The sequence below is a fragment of the Labeo rohita genome, chromosome 15, assembly GCF_022985175.1.
Source record: "Labeo rohita strain BAU-BD-2019 chromosome 15, IGBB_LRoh.1.0, whole genome shotgun sequence".
Taxonomy (NCBI): Eukaryota; Metazoa; Chordata; class Actinopteri; order Cypriniformes; family Cyprinidae; genus Labeo; species Labeo rohita.
Genome location: NC_066883.1, coordinates 27065571 through 27088265, shown reverse-complemented (window position 1 = coordinate 27088265; position 22695 = coordinate 27065571). Strand labels below are relative to the sequence as shown.

Genomic DNA, 22695 nt, shown 5'->3' with positions numbered 1-22695 from the left:
TGTATTGAACCAGCTTACACAGAGTACATGCAGAGCTAGACAAGACGAGCATTTAAGGTTAAAAATATATACATTTGGGATCGAGCCCTTTGAAGCTGCATTTAAACTGCATTTTGGAAGTTTAAACTTCCAGGCACCATAGAAGTCCACTATATGGAGAACATTTCCTGAAATGTTTTCCTTAAAAAACAGTCTATACGACTGAAAAAAAAGACATGAACATCTTAGATGTCAACGGGGTGAGTACATTATCTGTAAATGTTTGTTCTTGAAGTTAACTACTCAAAGTTAAGTTGATCAAGGCTATAATAGAGTTCATTGCATCCTTTGTATGGTGGTTTCACTCAGTCTCTCTTTCTCTGTCTCTCTCTCAATTACAGCTCCCTATTAAAACAGGACAGCAGAGCACCCACACCAAAGTCAGTACAGAGCACAACAAAGAATGTTTGATCAACATCTCCAAGTACAAATTTGCCCTCGTCATCAACGGCCTGACCAACATACTCAAAAATGTGAACAACATGGTAAGTCCACATCTATAACATTCAAGTTCTATAACATCCCATCTTGATAAATTTAATTTTGAAGTTCCACTATTTTAAAAGTTACATGCTTTGGCTTTGCACAAGTAAATCCAAGATGGGAGACAAATGTTTATTTACAGGGATAGTTCACCCAAAAAATGAACAATGTCATTAATTACTTACCCTCATGTTTTTTCCAAACTTGTAATACCTTTAATTTAGTTATCTTGAAAGCCTAAAAAAATCAGCCATTTTACCGAAATTGTGACCCTGGAACACAAAACCAGTCAAAAGGGTTTGATGTATGGTTTGTTAGAAACTGTTTGAAAATCTGGAGTCTGGGGGGTACAAAAAACCCAAAATATTGAGAAAATCGCTTTAAAAGTCCAAATTGTCCAAAATGTCCAAATAATTTGGACATTGTCCAAAATGTCCAAATTAAGTACTTAGCAATGCATATTACTAATCAAATATTAAATTTTGATATATTTACGCTAGGACATTTACAAAATATCTTAATGGAACATGATCTTTACTTAATATCCTAATAGTTTTTGGCGTAAAAGAAAAATCTGTCATTTTTACTTACACAATGTATTTTTGGCTATTGCTACAAATATACCCGTGCTACTTATGACTGGTTTTGCGGTCCAGGGTCACATTTTTGCATGTGTTGTGTTATTATGCTTATAGTGTTGCACTGTTAGCTTAAGAGCATTTCAGTTTCAAATGTAGTTGAAATCATTTGAGAGCTATATCTTCTGCTCTTGCTAATATCACATTTCTGATGTCTCTCGCTCACAGCGGATCTTCGGCGAAACGGCCGAGAAGAACCTCTACCTCTCCCAGCTGATTATCCTGGACACACTGGAGAAGTGTCTGGCAGGGGTGAGCAGCTTGTCCTATCCCAGAGTGAACTTTGTCCAACCTGTTGCTTGTTTTGACTGTCTTACGTCCTGCCTTTTGACAGCATTGTTTCTTGCTGTGGTTTCACCTTTGTTGCCGAACGCAATGCAAAATTGCTTTACAGTCACAATCGTTTTATTATTGCCTTCCCACACCCTGACCTAAAAGATTTCATAGATTTTATTATAGATTTTTATGGAAACACTTTACAGTATGGTTCCATTAGTTGATGTATTAACTTACATGAACAAAGAATAAAAATACTTTTATTACAGTATTTATTAATCTTGGTAATGTTAGTTAATGAAAATAGTCGCTCATTGTTAGTTCATGTTAATTCACAGTGCATTAACTAATGTTAACAAACACAACTTTTGATTTTAATAATGCTTAAGTAAATGTTGAAATAGGGCTGGGCGGTAATTCAATAACGATAATTATCGCAATATAATTTTCCTCGATTAAAATGATATGAAGAGTTTCATAAATGTTCGATATAATTTTTATGTGCCAAAAGCGAAACGAAACAGCGCGACTCATTTGAATTGCGCCACACGGACCATTTATCCGCTCGGGCCAAAGTTCAAACTGCCGCGCAAGCTCACTAGAAAAGATGCATTTACTCCATCACACAAGGTCTGAACAGCGCTGGGAGATCCAGTGTGAAACACTTGAATTCAGCGATTAACATAAATGACTCTGTGATTCAAACTAGTTTAAAGCTGTGTGCAACGGGACAGTCAGAAGGCTTTTCAATCTACACATCACCATCATTTACCATGGATTTACTGTAGTAACACTCACTGCACCATGGTATTGTGGCAGCAATGTGGGATATTCACATTAAATTGTTGTTTAGGCAATATTAAATAAGGATTAGATTATGCTGTAAAGAGTAAAAACAGTTGTCAGGCCGTTGACATAATGCATAATGTAGTTAGTTCTAATGTTTCTAATACATTATGTATTTTTACAGTTTTGTTCAATAAGACCATATAATTACTTGCTTTTGATGCTTTATTTGAACTAATTATTATTGCTATTGTATGTGTGTTTTAAGTCATTTTAAAGGCTATTGTTTGATTAGGTCTATTTTTATTATTAAAAAAATATATAATTATCCAGTTACTCGATTAATCATCAGAATAATCGACAGCTTACTCGATTACCAAAGTAATCATTAGTGACAGCCCTTTTGTAAAGTGTTACCATTTTTATGGATATTGAGACTAATTTTCTAAATATCTAAATCTGAAATCTAAATAGTTTTGGACTATTTATAGCATTTTTTTTCCCTCCTGATCTGATCTTGACTAGTATTAGTCGTTTTGTTTTGTTTTTTTTGTTTTTTTTCTTTTAACATGCTAGGCTGTAGAAATAAACTGAATGTGGTTAAACTGGAACTGCTTCATAGCAGCATGGGTATAGAAAATGAATCAACATTCTGGAATCTTGACTATCAAACAAACAGAATAAAGTTTTTAATCATGCCATGGTACTGCCATTCAAAATTTTGGGATCAGTAAAAACTAAAGTGTCACATTACCTGCATTTATAATGTTACAGAAGATTTTTTTTAGCATTTTTTTTTAAATGCTGTTCTTTTAAACTTTTTAAGTATTGTGAAAAAAAAAAAAAGAGTTTTTACACAGTTTCTAGTGTTTCCTGAACCGGAAATCAGGATATTAGAATTTCTGAAGGATCATATGACACTAAAGACTGGTTGAATGGCTGCTGAAAATTCAACTTTGCCATCAAAAAAATAAAATATATTAAAATTTTAGTACATTTAAAAATAGAAAACAGTTGTTTAAGATAATAATAATATTTAACAGTATTAAAGTTTTTTTTCTGTACTTTTGATCAAATAAATGCAGCCTGGGTGAGTATAAGAAACATCTTTGAAAAACATGAAAAAAATCGTACTGACCCCAAAATTTTAAACAGCAGTGTGAAATGACTGTAACATGAGTTTGAATGACATTTTAGGGACATCATATGAAGATTTTTCTGGTCTGAAAAAGCAGAAAACTGTCCAGAAATGTTTTTTGATTGAACACATGAAGTCTTAGACACAGAGCCCTGGTAAAACAATTAAATCTTTAGCTTTTACTCCCAGACAGAGGGCTCTGAACCGGCCCTGTCAGGAGATTATTACATTTGCAGGTGTTTCCTCGTCTTGAGATTGTCTGGATTTTCCTGTATAGATTATTAATTTTTTGCTTGCCCAGATGCGGCACAGCTGTTCACTGTCCTGTTTTGTTTTTGCTAAATTCTTTTTATGTCATTTCCTTTTGTGTCATTAAGATGGGAAGGTATACGCACAGGAAAAAAACTGTTTTCTTCCATGGTGTTCAGGATTTAGTTTAGCTAAAATTCGAGGTCTTTCAAGACAACTAAATTTTTTTTTTTTCATTAACTAGTTTTGACAGTCATGAATTTTTGCTTTATAGTATAGAAATTCGCCTCTACCGTTGTTACACATTTAGAGCTTTTAGCTTGACCCAGTGTGCGTGCATTACATTGATCCACTAATGTGTTTGTTCGGTGCTCTGTCATTGGATTTCATTTCTGTTCTTTTCCCTCTATCCTGCATGCTGCTGATCCTGAAGCGCTTTCTACTCGCTGCAGTTTTAGTCTGGTTTAGTATGGTTTTACCATACAAACACAGTATGGTACAGCACACAGTAATAAAAAAAAGAAAGATTAGAAATAATAAAGTATACTGTGTATTTGTGTGCATTATTAGCAACCCAAGGACTGCCTGAGGCTGGATGAGGCCATGTTGGTAAAACAGTTGCTGCCTGAAATCTGTCACTTCCTACACTCGTACCGTGAGGGCCAGCAGCACGCCGCTCAGCTGCGCAGTTCTGCCTCTGCCGTGCTCTTCTCTCTCAGCTGCAACAACTTCAATGCCGTCTTCAGTCGTATCTCCACCAGGTACATCGCTAATACACTTGGTGTTCCACAGGGCTTTGTTCTAGGACCTCTTTCATTGTGCGAATCAGCCCCCAAAATACCCCTATAGTAACCAGTTCTAAGCCTATTGTACAGGTCTTTGTAATTTGTATAAATGCTAGGCTGTTTTGCTTAGTTGTCTGCAAGTTGAACAGTTTAGAGGCTTTAAAATTTGACTTTAATGTACCAATGTCTTCTCATAGGTTGCAAGAGCTCACAGTTTGTACAGAGGACACAGTGGATGTCCATGACATTGAGCTCATCCAGTATATCAACGTAGACTGCTCCAAGTTAAAGAGACTCTTACAAGGTAAAGCATTCTTTATTTTCTAGAGATTTTATTGCCTCAGTATTCTAAAAGTTTATTATTGATAAGTTTATGGGTAGACCAAAGCTGCACAGTTAAAATCTGAATGAAAATATTGCACGGTGCAAGTATTAAACCACAAATAAATGTAAATGTATAGTGTTTCAATGATTTAAAATAAATGTATTTATTAAATATATAGTGTTGAATTGCTTTAACTTTCTGCGTGTTCTCTTTAGAAACAGTACTTAAATTTAAATCTTTGAAAAAGCCGGCTCAGCTTGCAGTAATCAGCAGTTTGGAAAAGGTATGTTTGGTTTTTTTTTTTTTTTTTTTTTTTTTTTTTTTTTTTTTTTTTTTTTTAATCTTGCTTTAATAATTCTTATTGTATTAAAGGTTATAGTAGTAAATATATCTGATATGTTTGTGTCAGGCTTTCTGGAACTGGGTTGAACACTACCCTGATGAGTTCACTATGCTCTATCAGAGACCCCAGGCTGATATGGCTGGTGAGTGACACCATATCACATATCCAGATTGATTTGTTTACTAGATTGCTTGATGAAGTCCAAATTTACATGTGGAAAGATTAAACTGTGTGTTTTCTATATGTAGACTGTGCAGAAAAGCTGTTCGACCTGGTGGACAGTTTTGCAGAGAGCGCAAAGAGAAAGGCTGCTGTGTGGCCACTACAGATCATCCTCCTCATCCTCTGTCCAGAGATCACTCAGAGCATCACCAAAGAAGTAGGAGGGGAGGAGAAAGCTAACAAGGTCAGAAATCACACAGTGAATTAGAGTGCTGTTCCTGCATCTTTTATTTACTGGAAGTGATCATTGGAAGCAATCACAGACTTATACAGTTGAAGTCAAAAGTTTACATACACCTTGCAGAATTATTTTACCAAAATAAGAGGGATCGTTCAAAATGCATGTTATTTTTTTTTATTTAGCACTGACCTGAATAAGATATTGCACATAAAAGATGTTTACATACAGTCCACAAGAGAAAATAATAGTTGAATTTATAAAAATGACCTTGTTCAAAAGTTTACATACACTTGATTTTTAATACTGTGTTGTTACCTGAATGATCCACAGCTGTGTTTTTTCAGCATTTTTATGTTATTGAACCCTTTCCAACAATGACTGTATGATTTTGAGATCCATCTTTTCACACTGAGGACTATTGACTTGCATGCAACTGCTACAGAAGGTTCAAATGCTCACTGATGCTTCAGAAGGGAAAAATGATGCATTAAGAGGGGGTGAAAACTTTTGAACAGAATAAAGATGTGTGCATTTTGCCTAAATACCTTTTTTTTTTTCCATTTAGTACTGCCCTTCAGAAGCCACAGAAGATATGTACATGTTTCCCAGAAGACAAAATAAGTTACATTTACCCTGATCTTTAAATTCAAAAAGTTTTCATCCCCCGGCTCTTAATGCATCTTTTTACCTTCTGGAGCATCAGTGAGTGTTTGAACCTTCTGAAATAGTTGCATATGAGTTTCTCAGTTGTCCTCAGTGGGGAAAATATGCATCTCAAAATCATACAGTCATTGTTGGAAAGGGTTCAAATACACAAAAATGCAGAAAACCAAAGAATTTGTGGGACCTGAAGGATTTTTGTGAGAAACAGCGGGCAGTTTAACTGTTCAGGACAAACAAGACAAAAAAAAAAAACACATCTGTGGATCATTCAGGTAACAACACAGTATTAAGAATCAAGTGTATGTAAACTTTTAAACAGGGTCGTTTCCATGAATTGAACTATTATATTCTCTTATGGACTATATGTAAACATCTTTTATGTGAAATATCTTTTTCAGGTCAGTACTAAATCAAAAAAACAACATGCGTTTTGTTTGATCCTTCTTATTTTGGTAAAATAATTAACATTTTGCAGATTCTACAAGGCGTATGTAAACTTTTGACTTGTGTGCACAGAACTGTTTTTGGAGTCAAACCTAGTTGTTTTGTTGTCTTCAACAGAAGTCATTTGTGGACAGTCTACGGAAGGCTCTGGGGCAGCACAGCGGCAGCAGACAGTTGACCGAGAGCGCGGCCGTCGCATGCGTCAAACTCTGCAAAGCCTGCACCTACATCAACTGGGAGGACAATTCTGTCATCTTTCTCCTAGTTCAGTCCATCGTCATGGACCTTAAAGTAAGGACGACCATTTTTTGAGTGAAGAGCAATGCGTGTCTGAAAGTAATGAAGAACGTTTTTTCCTGTGTTTGTTGCTTTGTATAACTTTGCTCTCTCTTCTCTCCCAGGGTCTTCTGTTTAACCCTACTAAGCCATTTTCGAGGGGTGCGGGCTGCCAGAGCGCCGACGTGGATTTGATGATTGACTGCTTTGTGTCATGTTATCGCATCAATCCTCGTAACAACCAGCATTTTAAGGTAAGCTTGGTTATTGAATCTTAGAGTGTTAGGCATAGACAGTCACTAACCAAAGATTTAATATTATTGCTTGTTGTTATTACAGCATACAGAGCTAATCAACATTTGTTTCAGGACAAACCTAAAATATGTATATACATATGAACACTGCCATTCAGAAGTTTACTAATACTCATGAAGGCTGCATTTATTTGATCAAAAAACAAAAACGAAATGGTAATATTGTGAAATATTATTTCAATGTAAAATAACTGTTTTCTATGTGAATATATTTTAAAACGTAATTTGTTCCTGTGATGCAAAGCTGAATTTTCAGCATCATTACTCCAGTCTTCAGTGTCACATGATCCTTCAGAAATCATTAAAATATGCTAATTTATTATTAGTGTTGAAAACATTTGTGCTGCTTAATATTTCGTTGGAATATTTTTTTTTTTTTTTTTTTTTTTTTTTTCAGGATTCTTTAATAAATAAAACGTTAATAAAACAGCATTTATTTAAAATGGAAGTCTTTTGTCACAACATAAACAACCATGTAAAAGTTTGTGGTCAGTAAATTTTTAAAGGAAATTAATACTTTAATTCACCAAGGATGTGATATTCATAAAAAGTGATAGCAAAGACTTATATTGTTAAAAAATATTTCTATTTTAAATAAATGCTGTTCTTTGTAACTTTTTTTTTTTTTTTTTTTTTTTCATCAAAAATACTAAAAAAAAAAAAGTATCACAGGTTCCATATCAGCACAACTGTTTGCAACCTTGATAATAAAAGTACTAAATCAGCATATTAGAATGATTTATGAAGGATCATGTGACATTGAAGACTGGAGTAATGGCTGATGAAAATTCAGGTTTGCATCACAGGAATAAATTATATTTTTTAAACATATTAAAATAGAAAACCATCATTTTAAATTGCAATAATATTTCACAAGGTTTTTTCTGTATTTTTGATGAAGTAAATGCAGCCTTGATGAGCTTCTTTTTTAAAAAAAAAAAACATTACAAATCTTACAGATCACAGACTTTTGAACGCCAGTATATTACTTTTTTTTTTTTTTAATAATAAATTGGTATCTTTTGCTAGGTATGCCTGGCCTCAACTTCTCCTCCTACCTTCCATTTTGTCCTGGTCAACTCTCTGCACAAAATTATCACTAATGTAAGTATGATCTCTGTATGGACGTTCATGCAGTGATTACAAATAATTCATAGTCTCATAAATGTCAGCATTCTGCATTAGTACTAATGATTGTTCATGATAAAATGCATTTTGTAATACTGTCATTTATATATAGACACTTTCCCTGCATAATGTTTTTTTTTTTTTTTTTTTTTTTTTTACCAGCAATTCTTGTCATGTGATCAGATTGTTTTTATGGCTGTTTATATAGCCCACCAATAATGTTAGTGGATCCATCAGTCAGAATGCCTTCTAGCAACTTCTAACAATGAAACCGCTGCCAGTGTCTGTATAAAAGTGCAGTTTATTGCTTATTAATGTTTCACATTCATGTTCTTGCTAGTCACACCTGGACTGGTGGCCGAAGATTGACGCCATCTACTGCTACTCAGGAGAACTGCGCACCATGTTTGCGGACACATTGGGCCGAGTGCTTCAGAGTCTCAATGCCCATCCACCTCTGAGGATGACATCAGTAAGACACACGCTAACGCTATACGCTGACACATACTCTCCCATACAGTTTATAATGCATAGAAAAGCATTTTGTTTTTGGTTTTTAAAGTTGCTTTTTTTTCCCTTGCAGAGTCTGACATTCAAAGAGAAAATGACGACTAGTTTAAAGTTCAAGGAGAAGTCCACCGACCTTGACTCACGTTCTTTGCTGCTGGCCCTGGTCAAACTCATCCACGCTGACCCCAAACTAATGCTGCATGTGAGTACTTGACAATGTGTATTACATAGTCATTTAGCTTGTTACCGTTCGTATTGTATAGAGTTGCCTCTGCATATTAGGACTGGAAAAAGTATTTTAAAGGGATAGTTCACCCAAAAATGAAAATATTGTCAATAATTACTCACCCTAATGTCGTACCAAAAAGTAAGACCTTAGTTCATCTTCTGAACACAAATTGAGATGTTTTTGATGAAATCCGATGAGTTCTGACCTAATGCAACTGACACGTTCAAGGCACAGAAAAGTAGTAAGGACATTGATAATGTTGAAAAAGTTAAACACGTCACCTTTGACCTCTTACTCCTTCAATTCTGCTAAAATGGTCTAATCCAACAATGTTTGTGTTTTCTGGTTGGTTCAAATCCTGGATTATCCAGATTAGGATTTACATGTGGATTTATTCTTTTTTCTATCTTTCTGTCCTTTTTTTTTTTTAAAGGCTGGTTCTTTTTCAGTCTTAACTTGATTTGATATGAATAGTGATTTGACTTAAAATAGTCTGTCTAAATGTCTAATCTTAGAAGTAGACTTGTAGTTTAAAGATGATTCTGAGTTGATTCAAGTTTGACTCGACTAATTGCACTTTCTCACCATTAGAACCCAGGGAAACCGGGTCAGGAGATCCAGAACAGCACAGCTGAGCTCATCAAAGGTCTTGTCCAGCTGGTTCCTCTCACCCACAGTGCTGAGCTTTCACAGGAAGCCATGGAAGTAAGACTCCAGTCTGTTTTTTGGACCTCTTGTTTGCTATTGTTAACAAAATTATTAAAATGACTAAAACTGCTATAAAAAATAAATTGGTTTAATATAAATATCAACTAATAAAAAAATTGTGGAAGCACATAAAAAAACCCCTAGAAAATAGAAAATACAAATTTAAAATAAAAATCATTACTAGTATATCATTACTGATGCTCTGAGCTCTTATGGTCAAGCAGCTGATTTACAAGTTTTTGTATTCTCACCCAGGCACTGCTGGTGTTACATCAGCCGGAAACTATTGAGCTTTGGAACCCTGACGCACCCATAGAGACGTTCTGGGACATCAGGTGGGCATAAAAACATTGGGTGAGGTTGTTAAAGGGATAGCTCACCCAAAAATGAAAATGCTGTCATTAATAACTCACCCTCATGTTGTTTTTAATCTTGTAAGACCTTCATTCATTTTCAGGAAGAGAAGTTAAGTTTTTTTTTTTTTTTTTTTTTTTTTTTTTTTTTTTTTTAAATGAAGTCTGAAAGCTTTCTGACCTTTCATAGATGGCAACACAACTGACACTTCAAGGCCTAGAAAAGTAGTAAGGACAATGTGAAAATAGTCTGTGTGACATCAGCGGTTTAATCGTAATTTATGAAGCTATGAGAATACTTTTTGTGCACCAAACAAAAATAATGACTTTATTCAACAAATTCTTATCTTATCTATTCTGGACCTTGAACGTGTCAGTTGCTTTGCTGTCTATGCAGGGTCAGAAAACACTCAGATTTCATTAAAAATATCTTAATTTGTCTTCTGAATATGAAGGTAAGGTCGGGTTTAGAACAACATGAGGGAGAGTAAATAAATTAATAATAAATTGATTTTTCGTTTTTGTGCGAACAATCACTTTAAGTAAAAGAGTTGAAAGATTGTCTGACTATATTCTGTTTACTCTCCTCTCAGCTCCCAAGTATTATTTCTGATCTGCAAGAAGCTGATTGGACATCAGATGATCAACAGTACAGAGATACTGAAGTGGCTCAGGGAGATTCTCATATGCAGGAACAAGTTTCTCCTGAAGAACAAGGTAAATACACATTCTCTCTAAACATGAACATCTAAATATATCATAAATTCATCCTGAAATCTGTGAGATTGATCATGTTTCATTGGTCTGTAGGAGTGTGCCACACAAGGCAGTCTCATCCCCATCAGCAGACAGGCTCAGACCAAGCTGGAGGTGTGTCTGTACACCTTCCTGTGGAGCCCTGACGCAGAGGCTGTGTTGGTGGCCATGTCCTGCTTCCGGCATCTCTGTGAGGAGGCAGACATCCGCTGCAGTGTGGACGAACTGCCTGTCCACACGGTCCTGCCCAATTACAGCACCTTTATAGAGCTTGCCTCTGTTAGCAATATGATGGCTACAGGTTAGTGGTACAGCAGCACACTGTGACATGGGATTAGACTGACAGCTTTAAGCTTTAGGGAGACTGTATTTTTCCATGAATACCAACCCGAACAGCTAATACCTATGTGGCTGGCTAAATTAAAAAAAAAAAAGTATATATAAATATATTATTAAATATATTAAATAAATAAATATAAATATATAATATATATATATATATATATATATATATATATATATATTTTATTTGTGGTCATGAATATTTTATTTTATTTTATTTTATTTTTCAAGAAAATAGCAGTTGATACTGAAGTGGCAATATAAATTCATATATAGTCAATTTTTTGAAATCGAGATTTATACATCACCTTAAAGCTGAATGAGAAAGCTTTCCTTTGATGTATGGATTGTTAGGATATTTGGCCGGGATACAACTATTTGAAAATCTGGAATCTGAGGGTGCAAAAAAAATCAAAATATTGAGAAAATCACCTTTAAAGTTCTTAGCAATGCGTATTACTAATCATAAATTAATTTTTGATATATTTACGGTAGAAATTTTACTAAATATCTTCATAAAACATGATCTTTACTCAATATCCTGATGATTTTTTGCATAAAAGAAAAATCTATAATTTTGACCTGTACCATGTATTTTTGGCTATTGCAAAAAATATACCTGTACTACTTAAGTCTGGTTTTGTGGTCCAGGGTCACATATTTAGTAGGTTACTTAATTATTTTTTTGGCTGTGAATATGGCATTTGATACTGGTAATCATAAATTCTGATTAAAATTGATTTAGTGGCATGACTTCTTGGAATGTTTTTTTTTTTTTTTGGGGGGGGTCGATCTCATTGCAAAATAGAACAACCTGCAAACTTTTTGTGCATTCAGGCCGCAACACACTTCAGAAGAGAGTGATGGCGCTGTTAAGGAGAATAAAACACCCTACAGCTGGAAATGTAGAGGTAAGCATTTCATTGCATAATCATAATGTGAATTTGAAATCTTATTTGTTTTTTCAGTTATTAAATGCTAATGATTGAGATCTTTTGCAGCATCTCCTAATTTTAATTAACTCAAATTTGACCGTTTTCAATCTTAGGCATGGGAAGACACGTATTCAAAATGGGAGCAAGCAACTAGACAGATACTCAACCAACCGAAAAACAAAGTGGAAGATGGACAGGTAGTTAAAAGAACACTAATCAGTTGAGAATATCACCTTTTTTTTTTCCCCACTTCACCAACTCTTGTTTCTCTGTCCTCAGGAGTGGATCAACATGACCGGTTTCTTGTGTGCCCTGGGAGGGGTTTGTCTCCAGCAGCGTAGCACGCCTAGCTTAGGCACCTACAGCCCTCCTATGGGCCCCCTAACTGAACGCAAAGGCTCCATGATCTCTATGGGCTCTTGTGAGGTTAACAGCGAAACGTCTCTTAACAGGTTTCTGGAGCGTCTGCTGGGTCTCATGGTCTGTACACATGAGAAGGTGGGCGTGCAGATTCGCACCAACGTCAAAGACCTTGTGGGACTAGAGCTCAGTCCAGCTCTCTACCCCATGCTCTTTAACAAGCTACGCAACAGCATCGGCCGTTTTTTTGAGACCCAGGGTCCGGTAAGTGATGATAGACATGATATGCAGCTATAGGATTAGATATTATGTTAGAAGCAGTGCACAGGTGTAATTTTCAGAGCATAAATACCAATATTACAAAGAACTCTTTAATATTACACTCAAAAAGCAAACATTTTATTATAATTACAGTAGAAAATAATTGTTTTATAATAAAATTAAATTATTATAAAATAAATGTCATTATTAATTCATTAACATTTATTTACGAGTGTCTATGTGTGTTTCTATTTATTATTTGTGTGTTTTTAAATATTTAAATATTTTATAAAATGTATTAAACGTTTTAAAATGTAAATTCAATACAATATCTCTAATTATCATGAAGAAGCCACAATGCAAAATACAACAGACTGGCTATTCTTACAATGCATTACTCAAGCCTTCAAATGCACTAAATAGCTGTCATGTATAGTTTTGGACGCAAGGTGGCAGAATACCAACACTGTCAGATCAATCCAGACAATGCAGTCCTTTCATATACCATCCGATCAGCAGTCAGTGATCTGTGTCCTCTAGAATGATCTAACATGCATTAAGCACTGGGATTTGTTGTAAATACTGTATTTTTTCCATTTTATATCATATCAGCATCATCATATCACAATCTGCGTATGCTTTGCCGTATTGTCTTTTTCAGGTTCCTATTACAGACACGAACACATTGTTTGTAGAGCAAACCATCGCCATCATGAAGAACCTGCTTGACAGTCACACTGAAGGAAGCTCAGAGCACCTTGGTCAAGCCAGCATTGAGACCATGATGCTCAATTTGGTTAGGTGAGACTTTGATTTAACTTAAAAAAAAAAAAAAAAAAAAAAAAAAAAAAAATAGGAAAAATGTTAATATAAACAGTGGATTTCAATGGAAGAGCATTAAGTTTATTTTTCGGTTAAAGAAATTTTCTAAATGTGCCTTACTTCTGTTATCCTCAGGTATGTGCGTATTTTAGGGAACATTGTCCATGCCATTCAGATCAAAACCAAGCTGTGCCAGCTAGTGGAAGTGATGATGGAACGCAGGGACGACCTCTCCTTCTGCCAAGAGATGAAATTCAGGTAAATTTAACCACAAAAAAAAGGAGTAGTTCTAAAAAATTCTAATTGTCTCTAATGCTCACCATGGCTGGATTTGTTTGGTCAAAAAATACAGTAAAACCAGTAATATAGTTATACTATATACTATAGTAACATAGTGAAATATAATTACAATTCATATAAATGAAATCTAATTAAAATAAATGTTTGGGGTTTTTTTGGATTTTAAAATGTAATTTATTCATATAATGGAAAAGCTGAATTTTTTTTAGCTTTTAGATCATAAAGAAAAATTCTTGTCAGTGTTAAAAACGTTTGTGCTTAAAGGGTTAGTTCACCCAAAAATAAAAATTTCCCCGTGATTTACTCACCCTCAAGCCATCCTAGGTGTATTTGACTTTCTTCTTTCAGACCAATGCAGTTAGAGTTATTATAAAATGTCCTGGCTCTGCCAAGCTTTATAATGGCGGTGAATGGCTGTTGATTTTCCAAAAAAATGCATCCATCCATCATAAAAAGTACTCCACATGGCTCTGGGGGATTATTATGAAGGCCTTCTGATGGCAAAATATCCATATTTAAAACTTTCTAAATCATAATCTCTTTGTAAAGAAAAATGAGAGGATTTCAATATATAAGCCAAGTTAGACTGATTTTCCTTTGCTATAAACAAAACTTGGTTCTCTTGAGACTAGCATATTCTCACTAGAGCATACACTACGCCTACGTCATCTGCTGAAATGCCACACATATGACAGTTAGTGGAAGCTAGAGATTACGGTTTATGAAGTTTTAAATATGCTATTTTCTTTTACACAAATGCATCAAATCGCTTCAGAAGGCCTTTATTAACCCCCCAGAGCCATGTGGAGCACTTTTTATGATGGATGGATGCACTTTATTGGATTTCAAAAAATCAACACCCATTCAGAACCATTATAAAACTAAGAACCAAGACATTTTTTTAAATATAACTCCTTGTATTCGTCTGATAGAAGACAGTCATACACACCTAGGATGGCTTGAGGGTGAGTAAATCATGGGGTAATTTTCATTTTTGGGTGGACTATCCCTTTAAAGGAACCGTATGTAAGAAATTCATTTCAGTTAATCATAAAATGGCCCTGACATGTCACTAGACATTAAGAAATCATGTTCATTTCAAATACTTATATCACTGACAACAGTGGTCCGGCCAGAATATTGTCATTTAAAAGTGAAAGTTGCAGCTCTCAACTGATGTTGATGTTGTCATGTTGTGTTTTGGTCTGAGGCGCCACCCTCCAGCTATCTACCAATCACGAAGTCAGTAGAGTTTCGTCATCCGGGTTGCCAGCTCTGCTGTAGTTACAGCTGCAGCTACGAATGTGTCGGATAAAACATGTATAAAGTTACGAAACCTAAAAGACCTCGTTATGAATCCGAAGTACGTTGTGCCAAAGTCCGAAATAAAACAAAGATTTGTATAGGAGATGCCTTTGACAGATGGAGACGGCTGAAAACGGAGAAGAATTTTAACACTAGAACCGCCAGAGGTCGCTGTATACCTAAAACCGCCATGCGGGTAAATTTTACCCACGCACAAAAGTGTTTTGATATGGCTAAAGAAGATTTTATTTCACTGTATTATGCCACTGTCTTGATAAAGAAGTGTCTAGTGTCATAAAAAAATGATTGTCTAGTCATCAACTTTTATTTTTGCCCTGTTGTTTTGTTTATAGATTTTTGTGCAGGCTACAGTCCGTTTTCATAATAGTCAATTTAACATAAACAAGACTGCTCTGACAAAGGGAATTAAAAGGAAGTAACTACATAATTGTGTGGTGCAATATAAGAATTCGTTGTCATTATTCAATAAATTAAGAGAATTCATGTTATTTAAATTACTAATATAGCCCATAGACAACGTGTAATAATAACTCGGGCACATGGCATATGATGATGCGATGTCAAATTCAAGTGCACAGCTTCACCTAAGGAATGATTAATTTGTTTACTTATATCATTTATAATTTGAATAAGAGAACAACACAAATAAACTTAGGATAATCAAAAAAAAGAAAAAAAGAAAGGTTGTATTCATTACACAGATCAGATTTTTTTTTCAGGAAACGGACAGACTAGAATAAATAGCAACACAGTAGCGAACAAAAAACAATAGAAATTGCAAAACAAAAATTAAATAATTCAAAGTTTTAACAATATGTGTAACGTTAAAACGTTAAGGCTAAAACATCTAAATATAAGATCGCTCGCTGTCAGATGAGCCGTCAGACGCTGAGCGACCCAGGACGCATAACAGACTCTCCAATAATCATGTATTTAGTGCTTCTAATACCTCTTCGGCATCAATAAACTGCCTTCTTTTACTCATATTTACTTTATTTGTGAAACTGATAACCACTAATTCAGTGAGTAAAAGGCGCTGCCTAGCAATGTACAATGTAAAAACATAACCGGCAAGATTATGACAGTGCGAAAATACACGCATTATATAGTGGGTAAATTTGACCCGTGATGGCGCTTTTAGGTATAAATGCTCCGTTTTTCGATCTGGTATTATCTAAACACTTTTTAACACCAGGGCATTTTAAATTACACAATTTTAGTAAAAGTCAATGACTGGGAGGGTTGAGTGTTTTATGGAAATTAAGGTATGTACATTTGAATAACAGGTACGGGTATTGACCCCGTGACGGTTGTAGTGTTAAGACAGATGCCAACGTTGCTAATTTTCTCCTGGACAGGTAATGTTTGTTGGTATAGGCTAAAAGCCCTGTGCTTCCGTACACAGTGGATTTTCCACGGTCGCCCATGCTAAATGCGTTCATAAAAAGCTTTATATCACACCACTAGCACGGTATGAAAACAATCTATGTTCGGGATGAAATGTGGTATTACAGTACATCTTTACGAAATATTTGGCTAATCGCCTTTAGTAAAGTTAGGGGATACGCCGTTCTACAGTATTTTGAAAGTGATTGCAGTACCAGTTTTGGCCACAATCCTACATACGGTTCCTTTAATGCTTTTGTGGAGAAACTGCTGCAGTTTGTGAATTGTTAAGCTGAGATGTCTGACGTGCTTTTCTTAGAAATAAAATGGTGGAGTACCTCACTGACTGGGTGATGGGAACCTCTAATCAAGCAGCAGATGATGACGTCAAATGTCTGACCCGGTATGGTCTTTAGAGTTTCATACTGTTTATAATATTTTTATTAAATATTTATTATGTTTATAATATTCATAATATTTTTTTAATGACTTAAAGCCTGACACAGCCTGTTTTTCTCATGCTGTGAATGTGTCGCAAAGGGATCTGGACCAGGCAAGTATGGAGGCAGTAGTCTCTCTGTTGGCTGGACTTCCTCTGCAACCCGAGGAGGGTGATGGCGTTGAGCTCATGGAGGCCAAGTCTCAGCTCTTCCTAAAGTAGGATCATTCATCCAACCCTTTTTTTGTTTTGTCTTTTAAGGTTTCTGTCAGTAATCTCTTCTCCTCTTCCTGTAGATACTTCACGCTGTTCATGAACCTGTTGAATGACTGCAGTGAAGTCGAGGAAGACGGCCAGCAGGTGGCAGGGCGAAAACGTGGGATGTCTAGACGACTGGCATCTCTGCGGCACTGTACTGTGCTGGCCATGTCTAACCTGCTCAACGCTAACGTCGACAGCGGCCTCATGCACTCCATCGGTGAGAAGCGCTGACATTATCATGGATACTTATTGATTCTTATTGATGGATTCACCTGATTCTGATGTCTTTGAGACAGGTCTAGGGTACCATAAGGACCTGCAGACACGAGCTACATTCATGGAGGTGCTCACTAAGATCCTCCAGCAAGGGACGGAGTTTGACACGCTAGCAGAGACTGTGCTTGCAGACCGCTTTGAGAGACTGGTCGAGCTGGTTACCATGATGGGTGACCAGGGCGAACTGCCCATAGCCATGGCACTGGCCAATGTGGTCCCCTGCTCTCAATGGGTGAGAGATATTAAAGGGATTGTTCACTCAAAAATAAAAAATCTGTCATTAATAACTCACCCTTGGCTTTCGTTCAACTTCAGAGCACAAATGAAGATATTTTTGATGAAATCTGACAACAACACAACTACCACGGTTAAGGCCCAAAAACGTAGTAAGGGCATCGATAATATAGTCCATGGGACAGCAGTGGTTCAACCGTAATTTTATCTACGAGAGTACTTTTTGCGAGCAAAGAAAACAAAAATAACTTTAACAATTTAACACAAAAAGTATTTTCATAGCTTCATAAAAGTATGATTGAACCACTGATGTCACATGGACTATTTTAATGATGTCCTTGCTAGGGTTGTCCCCTAACAGTCGACTAAACGTTAGTCATACAGATAAGAGTTACATATCTTTCAAATTTGTAATGACTTTTAAAGATTTATTTGTTTGCACTCACAATAACAACGAAACGTTGCGCTTTTGTGAAAGAATGAAAGCATAGAGGATACGCTTTCTGCCGTCTTGATCTCTGTGAAATTGAGCGCGAAACCCTGAAACTCTGTATGCTTGCCTTACAGACATGAAAAATATATCTGTAGAAAGTGAAATGTCTAGTTTTAAATGAACCAATTCAAATAAAAAACAAATATTCTCCTATTATGTAATCTTTATGAAATGTGCATCATCTTAAGCCGAAAACAAAGAAAGCACTAGTTTATCAGTAAATTATTAAAATGTTAATGCAGTCTCCTTGCTGTTTTTCACTGACACATTCATAATTATTATATCTGCTGGTGCACTCTGGGAAGTTTGACAAGTTATTAGGCTATGTAGGCAATTAAAGGCTCATTATTAGGATTTATATGATCTGTTAATAAACGTGCAACTAATAGTCGACTAATGCTTAAAATAAACGACTGCTGGTTGACCAGAAAAATGTTTAGGGCAGCCCTAGTCCTTACTACCTTTCTGGGCCTTGAGAGTGTCAGTTGTGTTGCTGTCTATATGGGTCAGAAAGCTTTTCATCAAAAATATCTTAATTTGTTTTCTGAAGATGAACGAAGGTCTTGCAGGTTTGCAACAACATGAGGACGAGTAATTAATGATAATTTAAATTTTGTCATCATTTTATCAATCAACCTCATGCTGTGCCAAAGCTGTATGACTTTCTTTCTTCTGTGGACCATAAGAAGTTTTTTTATGCGTATAGTGCAAGTCAGTGGGGTCCAATGTTCGGTTCCATACATTCTTCAAAATATGCAGAATAAAGAAAATCATACTTATTTCTAACTAGCTATTTAACTCTGTTTTGCTCAGAGTAAAGCATTGGGTATATTGTTGGCCATTAGAAAGCTGTGCTCAATGTTCTAATGGTTTTCAGGATGAGTTGGCCAGGGTGTTGGTGACACTGTTCGACTCTCGCCATCTGCTGTATCAGCTGCTGTGGAACATGTTCTCAAAAGAGGTGGAGCTGGCTGACTCTATGCAGACCCTCTTCAGAGGAAACAGCCTAGCCAGCAAGATTATGACCTTTTGCTTTAAGGTAACTTGACACGGTGTCAGTCATAACACATTTCATTTATTTCTGTGATCCCCGAACTTTTGAATGGTAGTGTACTTAAAAACCAGCTATGTGTTTGCAGGTGTATGGTGCTGCGTATCTACAGAAGCTTTTGGAGCCCCTTTTGAGAGGAATCATCACCACACCAGAGTGGCAGCAAATCAGTTTTGAAGTGGACCCTACAAGGCATGTTTACCTAGTTAAACTGCGTTTCTATCATTGTCATTCTGCTGAAATGTTTAACTTCCCTTGTCTCCTCTTTAGGCTCGAACAGACGGAGAACCTGGAAGAGAACCAGAAGAACCTGCTGCAGATCACAGACCGCTTTTTCCTTGCCATCATCAACTCTTCAACCGAGTTTCCTCCACAGCTGCGCAGTGTGTGCCACTGTTTGTATCAGGTATGCTCACTGCCTAATGCCAGTCTGCTTTTTTGTTTTGTTTTTGTTTTTTTACACCACTGTTACTGCATCCTCTGAATGACTGCATTGTGGCTGTCTTTCTTGCTTGGGCATCCACTGATCAGTCTTCCAGTCACTTCTAACAAGAGAACCTGCTCTTATCCTCTCACACCACTGCTCACCTCTGTCTGTTTGTGTACGAATATCAGACAGTTAAAATGCCCCAATTTCCTTCAGATACACACTTAAGATAAATTGAAAATTCTGGGGTTGGTAGGATTGTTCTGATCCTTTGTGATCTTAGTTTTTGAAAGAGGTCTCTTTGATTAAAAATACAGTAAAAACAGTAATATTGTGAAATATTTGTACTATTTAATACAACTATTTTCTATTTTTTTATGTTCTGTTTTAAAATGCAATTTATTCCTGTAGTGGCAAAGCTGAATTTTCAGAAGTAGTCCAGTCACATGACCCTTCAGAAATCATTTAAGCATGTTGATTTTGTGCTCAACAGTCATTTAGTATTATTATCTGTGTTGTGCTGCTTTTTTCAGGACTTTGATCATTTTTTGGACACTTGCAGAATAAAAGCATTAATTTATGGTATGAAGACTTGTATGGCTTAGTATAACATAACTGATGTCTTTTTTCTGAAATATGTAGTAGAAAACCCATGAAAGATTTATGTTATTTAAAAAATCCAAATCGTTTCATACATATTTTGGACTATGGTGGCATGCCATTATTTTGATGATGTGAAATGTTTGCACTTGTTGACTTACTGGCGCTACCTGTTTCCATCAACTCAGAATACACAACTCGGAAAATAAAATACTACGATGCCACATTGGGTGGCTTTTGGTTGTAATTTTCAGTCGAAGGGCAACAAGAGAAACAAAGTTTTCACTGCTTTCCTAGCGATAAGAGGAGGAGAAAAAAAATGGGATGATGCCCGTGGACGAATAAAACCTCAGAAAGACCCGTGTATTTGATCTTTCCACTTTAACCCTGATGCCTTTGAGGCTTTTAGTAGATTACAGCTACTGAAAGAGCTAACAAATGGCAGAGACAAGAAACCCTAGATGCCATCCTGGCAGGATGTAAACATGCTGTAGCTTGTCATGACGCTGCATCTACTAAAGCAGTTTCTCAGTATGGATTGCCTCGAAATCCAGGGGTGTTTAGACTTCCTTGTGGCGAAAAATCGATGGTACGGCATTCGCTACGCTTATATCCATTGCCGTCTGTAAGCTCTTTCAGTAGCTGTGGTGATTGTATCAGTATATGTTGTGGTAAAAATACCAACAGGTATCACCAGTAGCTCACCAGATGCAACCATTTCACGTCATAGAAATATCGGCGTCCCACACAATCATATATATATATGTAACGGTGTGGATTTTTCTTAAATAATGTAAATCTTTTATGAGTTTCCTACTACATCATTTAGTAGGAGACATAATTTTAGTTATTTTGAGCCATACAAGTCTTAATACCTTAAGTTCCCTTAAAAAAAAATCTACTGAGCTCGCACTTTTAAATGGTAATGTACATTGCATTACTGGTGTCCAATATTATCATCCAGTATTGTCATGGTTATTATATGTTCCTTATATGTTACTATTATAATGAACCCAAAAGGCATATATAAGAATGTTTAAAATGTTACTGTTGTCATAAAATTTAAATAGGTTTGTGGCATTCAAACTGCAAACTTTTTTTAGTTAAATCATATTGCAACCTGTTCTTACTACTGTTCTTAAAGCAAATGTAGGGATGCACGATATTAGATTTGTTTTGCCAATATCCAATATGCTGATATTTTTCAACTCATTTTGGCCAGTAGCCAATGCCGATACTGATATATTTCCTTTTGTTTGGAAACAGCACCAAGTCTCTCCTGTGTGGAAATTATAAGCAAATTATTTGAACTTATTTTAAACAATAATGAAGTTCATTTGTAGTGACAGTACAGAAGCTTTTAAAATAACTATAAATGAACTGTATATAAATTGCAACTTTTTTAAATTTATTTTCTAGAAAAATGCAGTGGTAACCATATTTTATTTTAAGATTTAACAATTGTAGTTGGTCTAAAGCAAAAGAGTTGTAAAAATTCTGAAAATCTTTTAAAGCTTATAATTTGTTTAAAAAATGTAACACATTACACTTTAATAAATAAATCAGTATATATAAAAAAATTTTTTTTTACTGTTTGTGATTTATATTTTTTTGTAAATATTATATTTATGTAAGCTATAGCTTCTGACCTTTTGAATCAAAATATACTCATATGCTCATATAAAATGCTCATGCTAGCACACCCTGTCCACATGTGAGTCAGTCCTCTTGTCGCCAAGACATATTGGAATAATTTTTCAAATCGGGCCGATTTTTACATTTAAAGACTCCGATATCGGCCCGATAATATCGCGCATCCCTAATTAAATGATATTTTAAGGCATTTAAGGAGCGATTATAAAATGCTTCCGGTATCCCCATTACAAATGATTACAAATGGCAAAATCCAAGATCTGCTGAATAATTTGCTGCTCCACATGCAACAACAGACATTACAGGTTCAGTCTGAAACACATTTTGATAGTGATTGAAACTGTGTTGTAAAAGTTTATATGTCATGTTCAGGTGCAAATCACAATTCTCCCAGCTGCGATAAACTGTGTATATATATCAAACATGGTACATTAAACAGTGTATTCATCCCGCAGTTGAAATCACTTCCACCTGAGCGTACAAAAACAATTTATTTTGTTCCTTTCCATTATGACTTGAATAGAAAGAAATTGAAGGGTGAGTTTATACAATTGGTAGTGCATCATCTTTTTACAGAAACTAAAGTACCACCTACTGTCTTTTCCTCTCATCTCTGATGTGACTGTACTCTGTCAAGAGCACCATCTTGTGGACGGTGATGATTTTTAAGCGTAGAAAAGAGC

The 22695-nt window shown here is 35.6% G+C and overlaps 1 protein-coding gene across 3 annotated transcripts in view; it reads left to right on the top strand.

Annotated features, from left to right (window-relative positions):
• The window catches only part of nf1a (neurofibromin 1a), an 83525-nt gene that overhangs the window by 7203 nt on the left and 53627 nt on the right, over positions 1 to 22695 (top strand). For all 3 annotated transcript variants that reach the window (XM_051128552.1, XM_051128551.1, XM_051128550.1), the window contains exons 2-29: positions 381 to 524; positions 1329 to 1412; positions 4180 to 4370; positions 4592 to 4698; positions 4935 to 5002; positions 5129 to 5204; positions 5311 to 5468; positions 6690 to 6863; positions 6974 to 7102; positions 8192 to 8266; positions 8631 to 8762; positions 8874 to 9002; positions 9621 to 9734; positions 9993 to 10072; positions 10684 to 10807; positions 10901 to 11147; positions 12026 to 12099; positions 12237 to 12320; positions 12403 to 12747; positions 13406 to 13545; positions 13702 to 13824; positions 16898 to 16981; positions 17119 to 17235; positions 17314 to 17495; positions 17575 to 17786; positions 19159 to 19320; positions 19421 to 19524; positions 19603 to 19738. In XM_051128552.1, the coding sequence (XP_050984509.1) occupies positions 381 to 524; positions 1329 to 1412; positions 4180 to 4370; positions 4592 to 4698; positions 4935 to 5002; positions 5129 to 5204; positions 5311 to 5468; positions 6690 to 6863; positions 6974 to 7102; positions 8192 to 8266; positions 8631 to 8762; positions 8874 to 9002; positions 9621 to 9734; positions 9993 to 10072; positions 10684 to 10807; positions 10901 to 11147; positions 12026 to 12099; positions 12237 to 12320; positions 12403 to 12747; positions 13406 to 13545; positions 13702 to 13824; positions 16898 to 16981; positions 17119 to 17235; positions 17314 to 17495; positions 17575 to 17786; positions 19159 to 19320; positions 19421 to 19524; positions 19603 to 19738 (3795 nt within the window). The remainder of the gene's footprint in view (positions 1 to 380; positions 525 to 1328; positions 1413 to 4179; positions 4371 to 4591; positions 4699 to 4934; positions 5003 to 5128; positions 5205 to 5310; positions 5469 to 6689; positions 6864 to 6973; positions 7103 to 8191; positions 8267 to 8630; positions 8763 to 8873; positions 9003 to 9620; positions 9735 to 9992; positions 10073 to 10683; positions 10808 to 10900; positions 11148 to 12025; positions 12100 to 12236; positions 12321 to 12402; positions 12748 to 13405; positions 13546 to 13701; positions 13825 to 16897; positions 16982 to 17118; positions 17236 to 17313; positions 17496 to 17574; positions 17787 to 19158; positions 19321 to 19420; positions 19525 to 19602; positions 19739 to 22695) is intronic.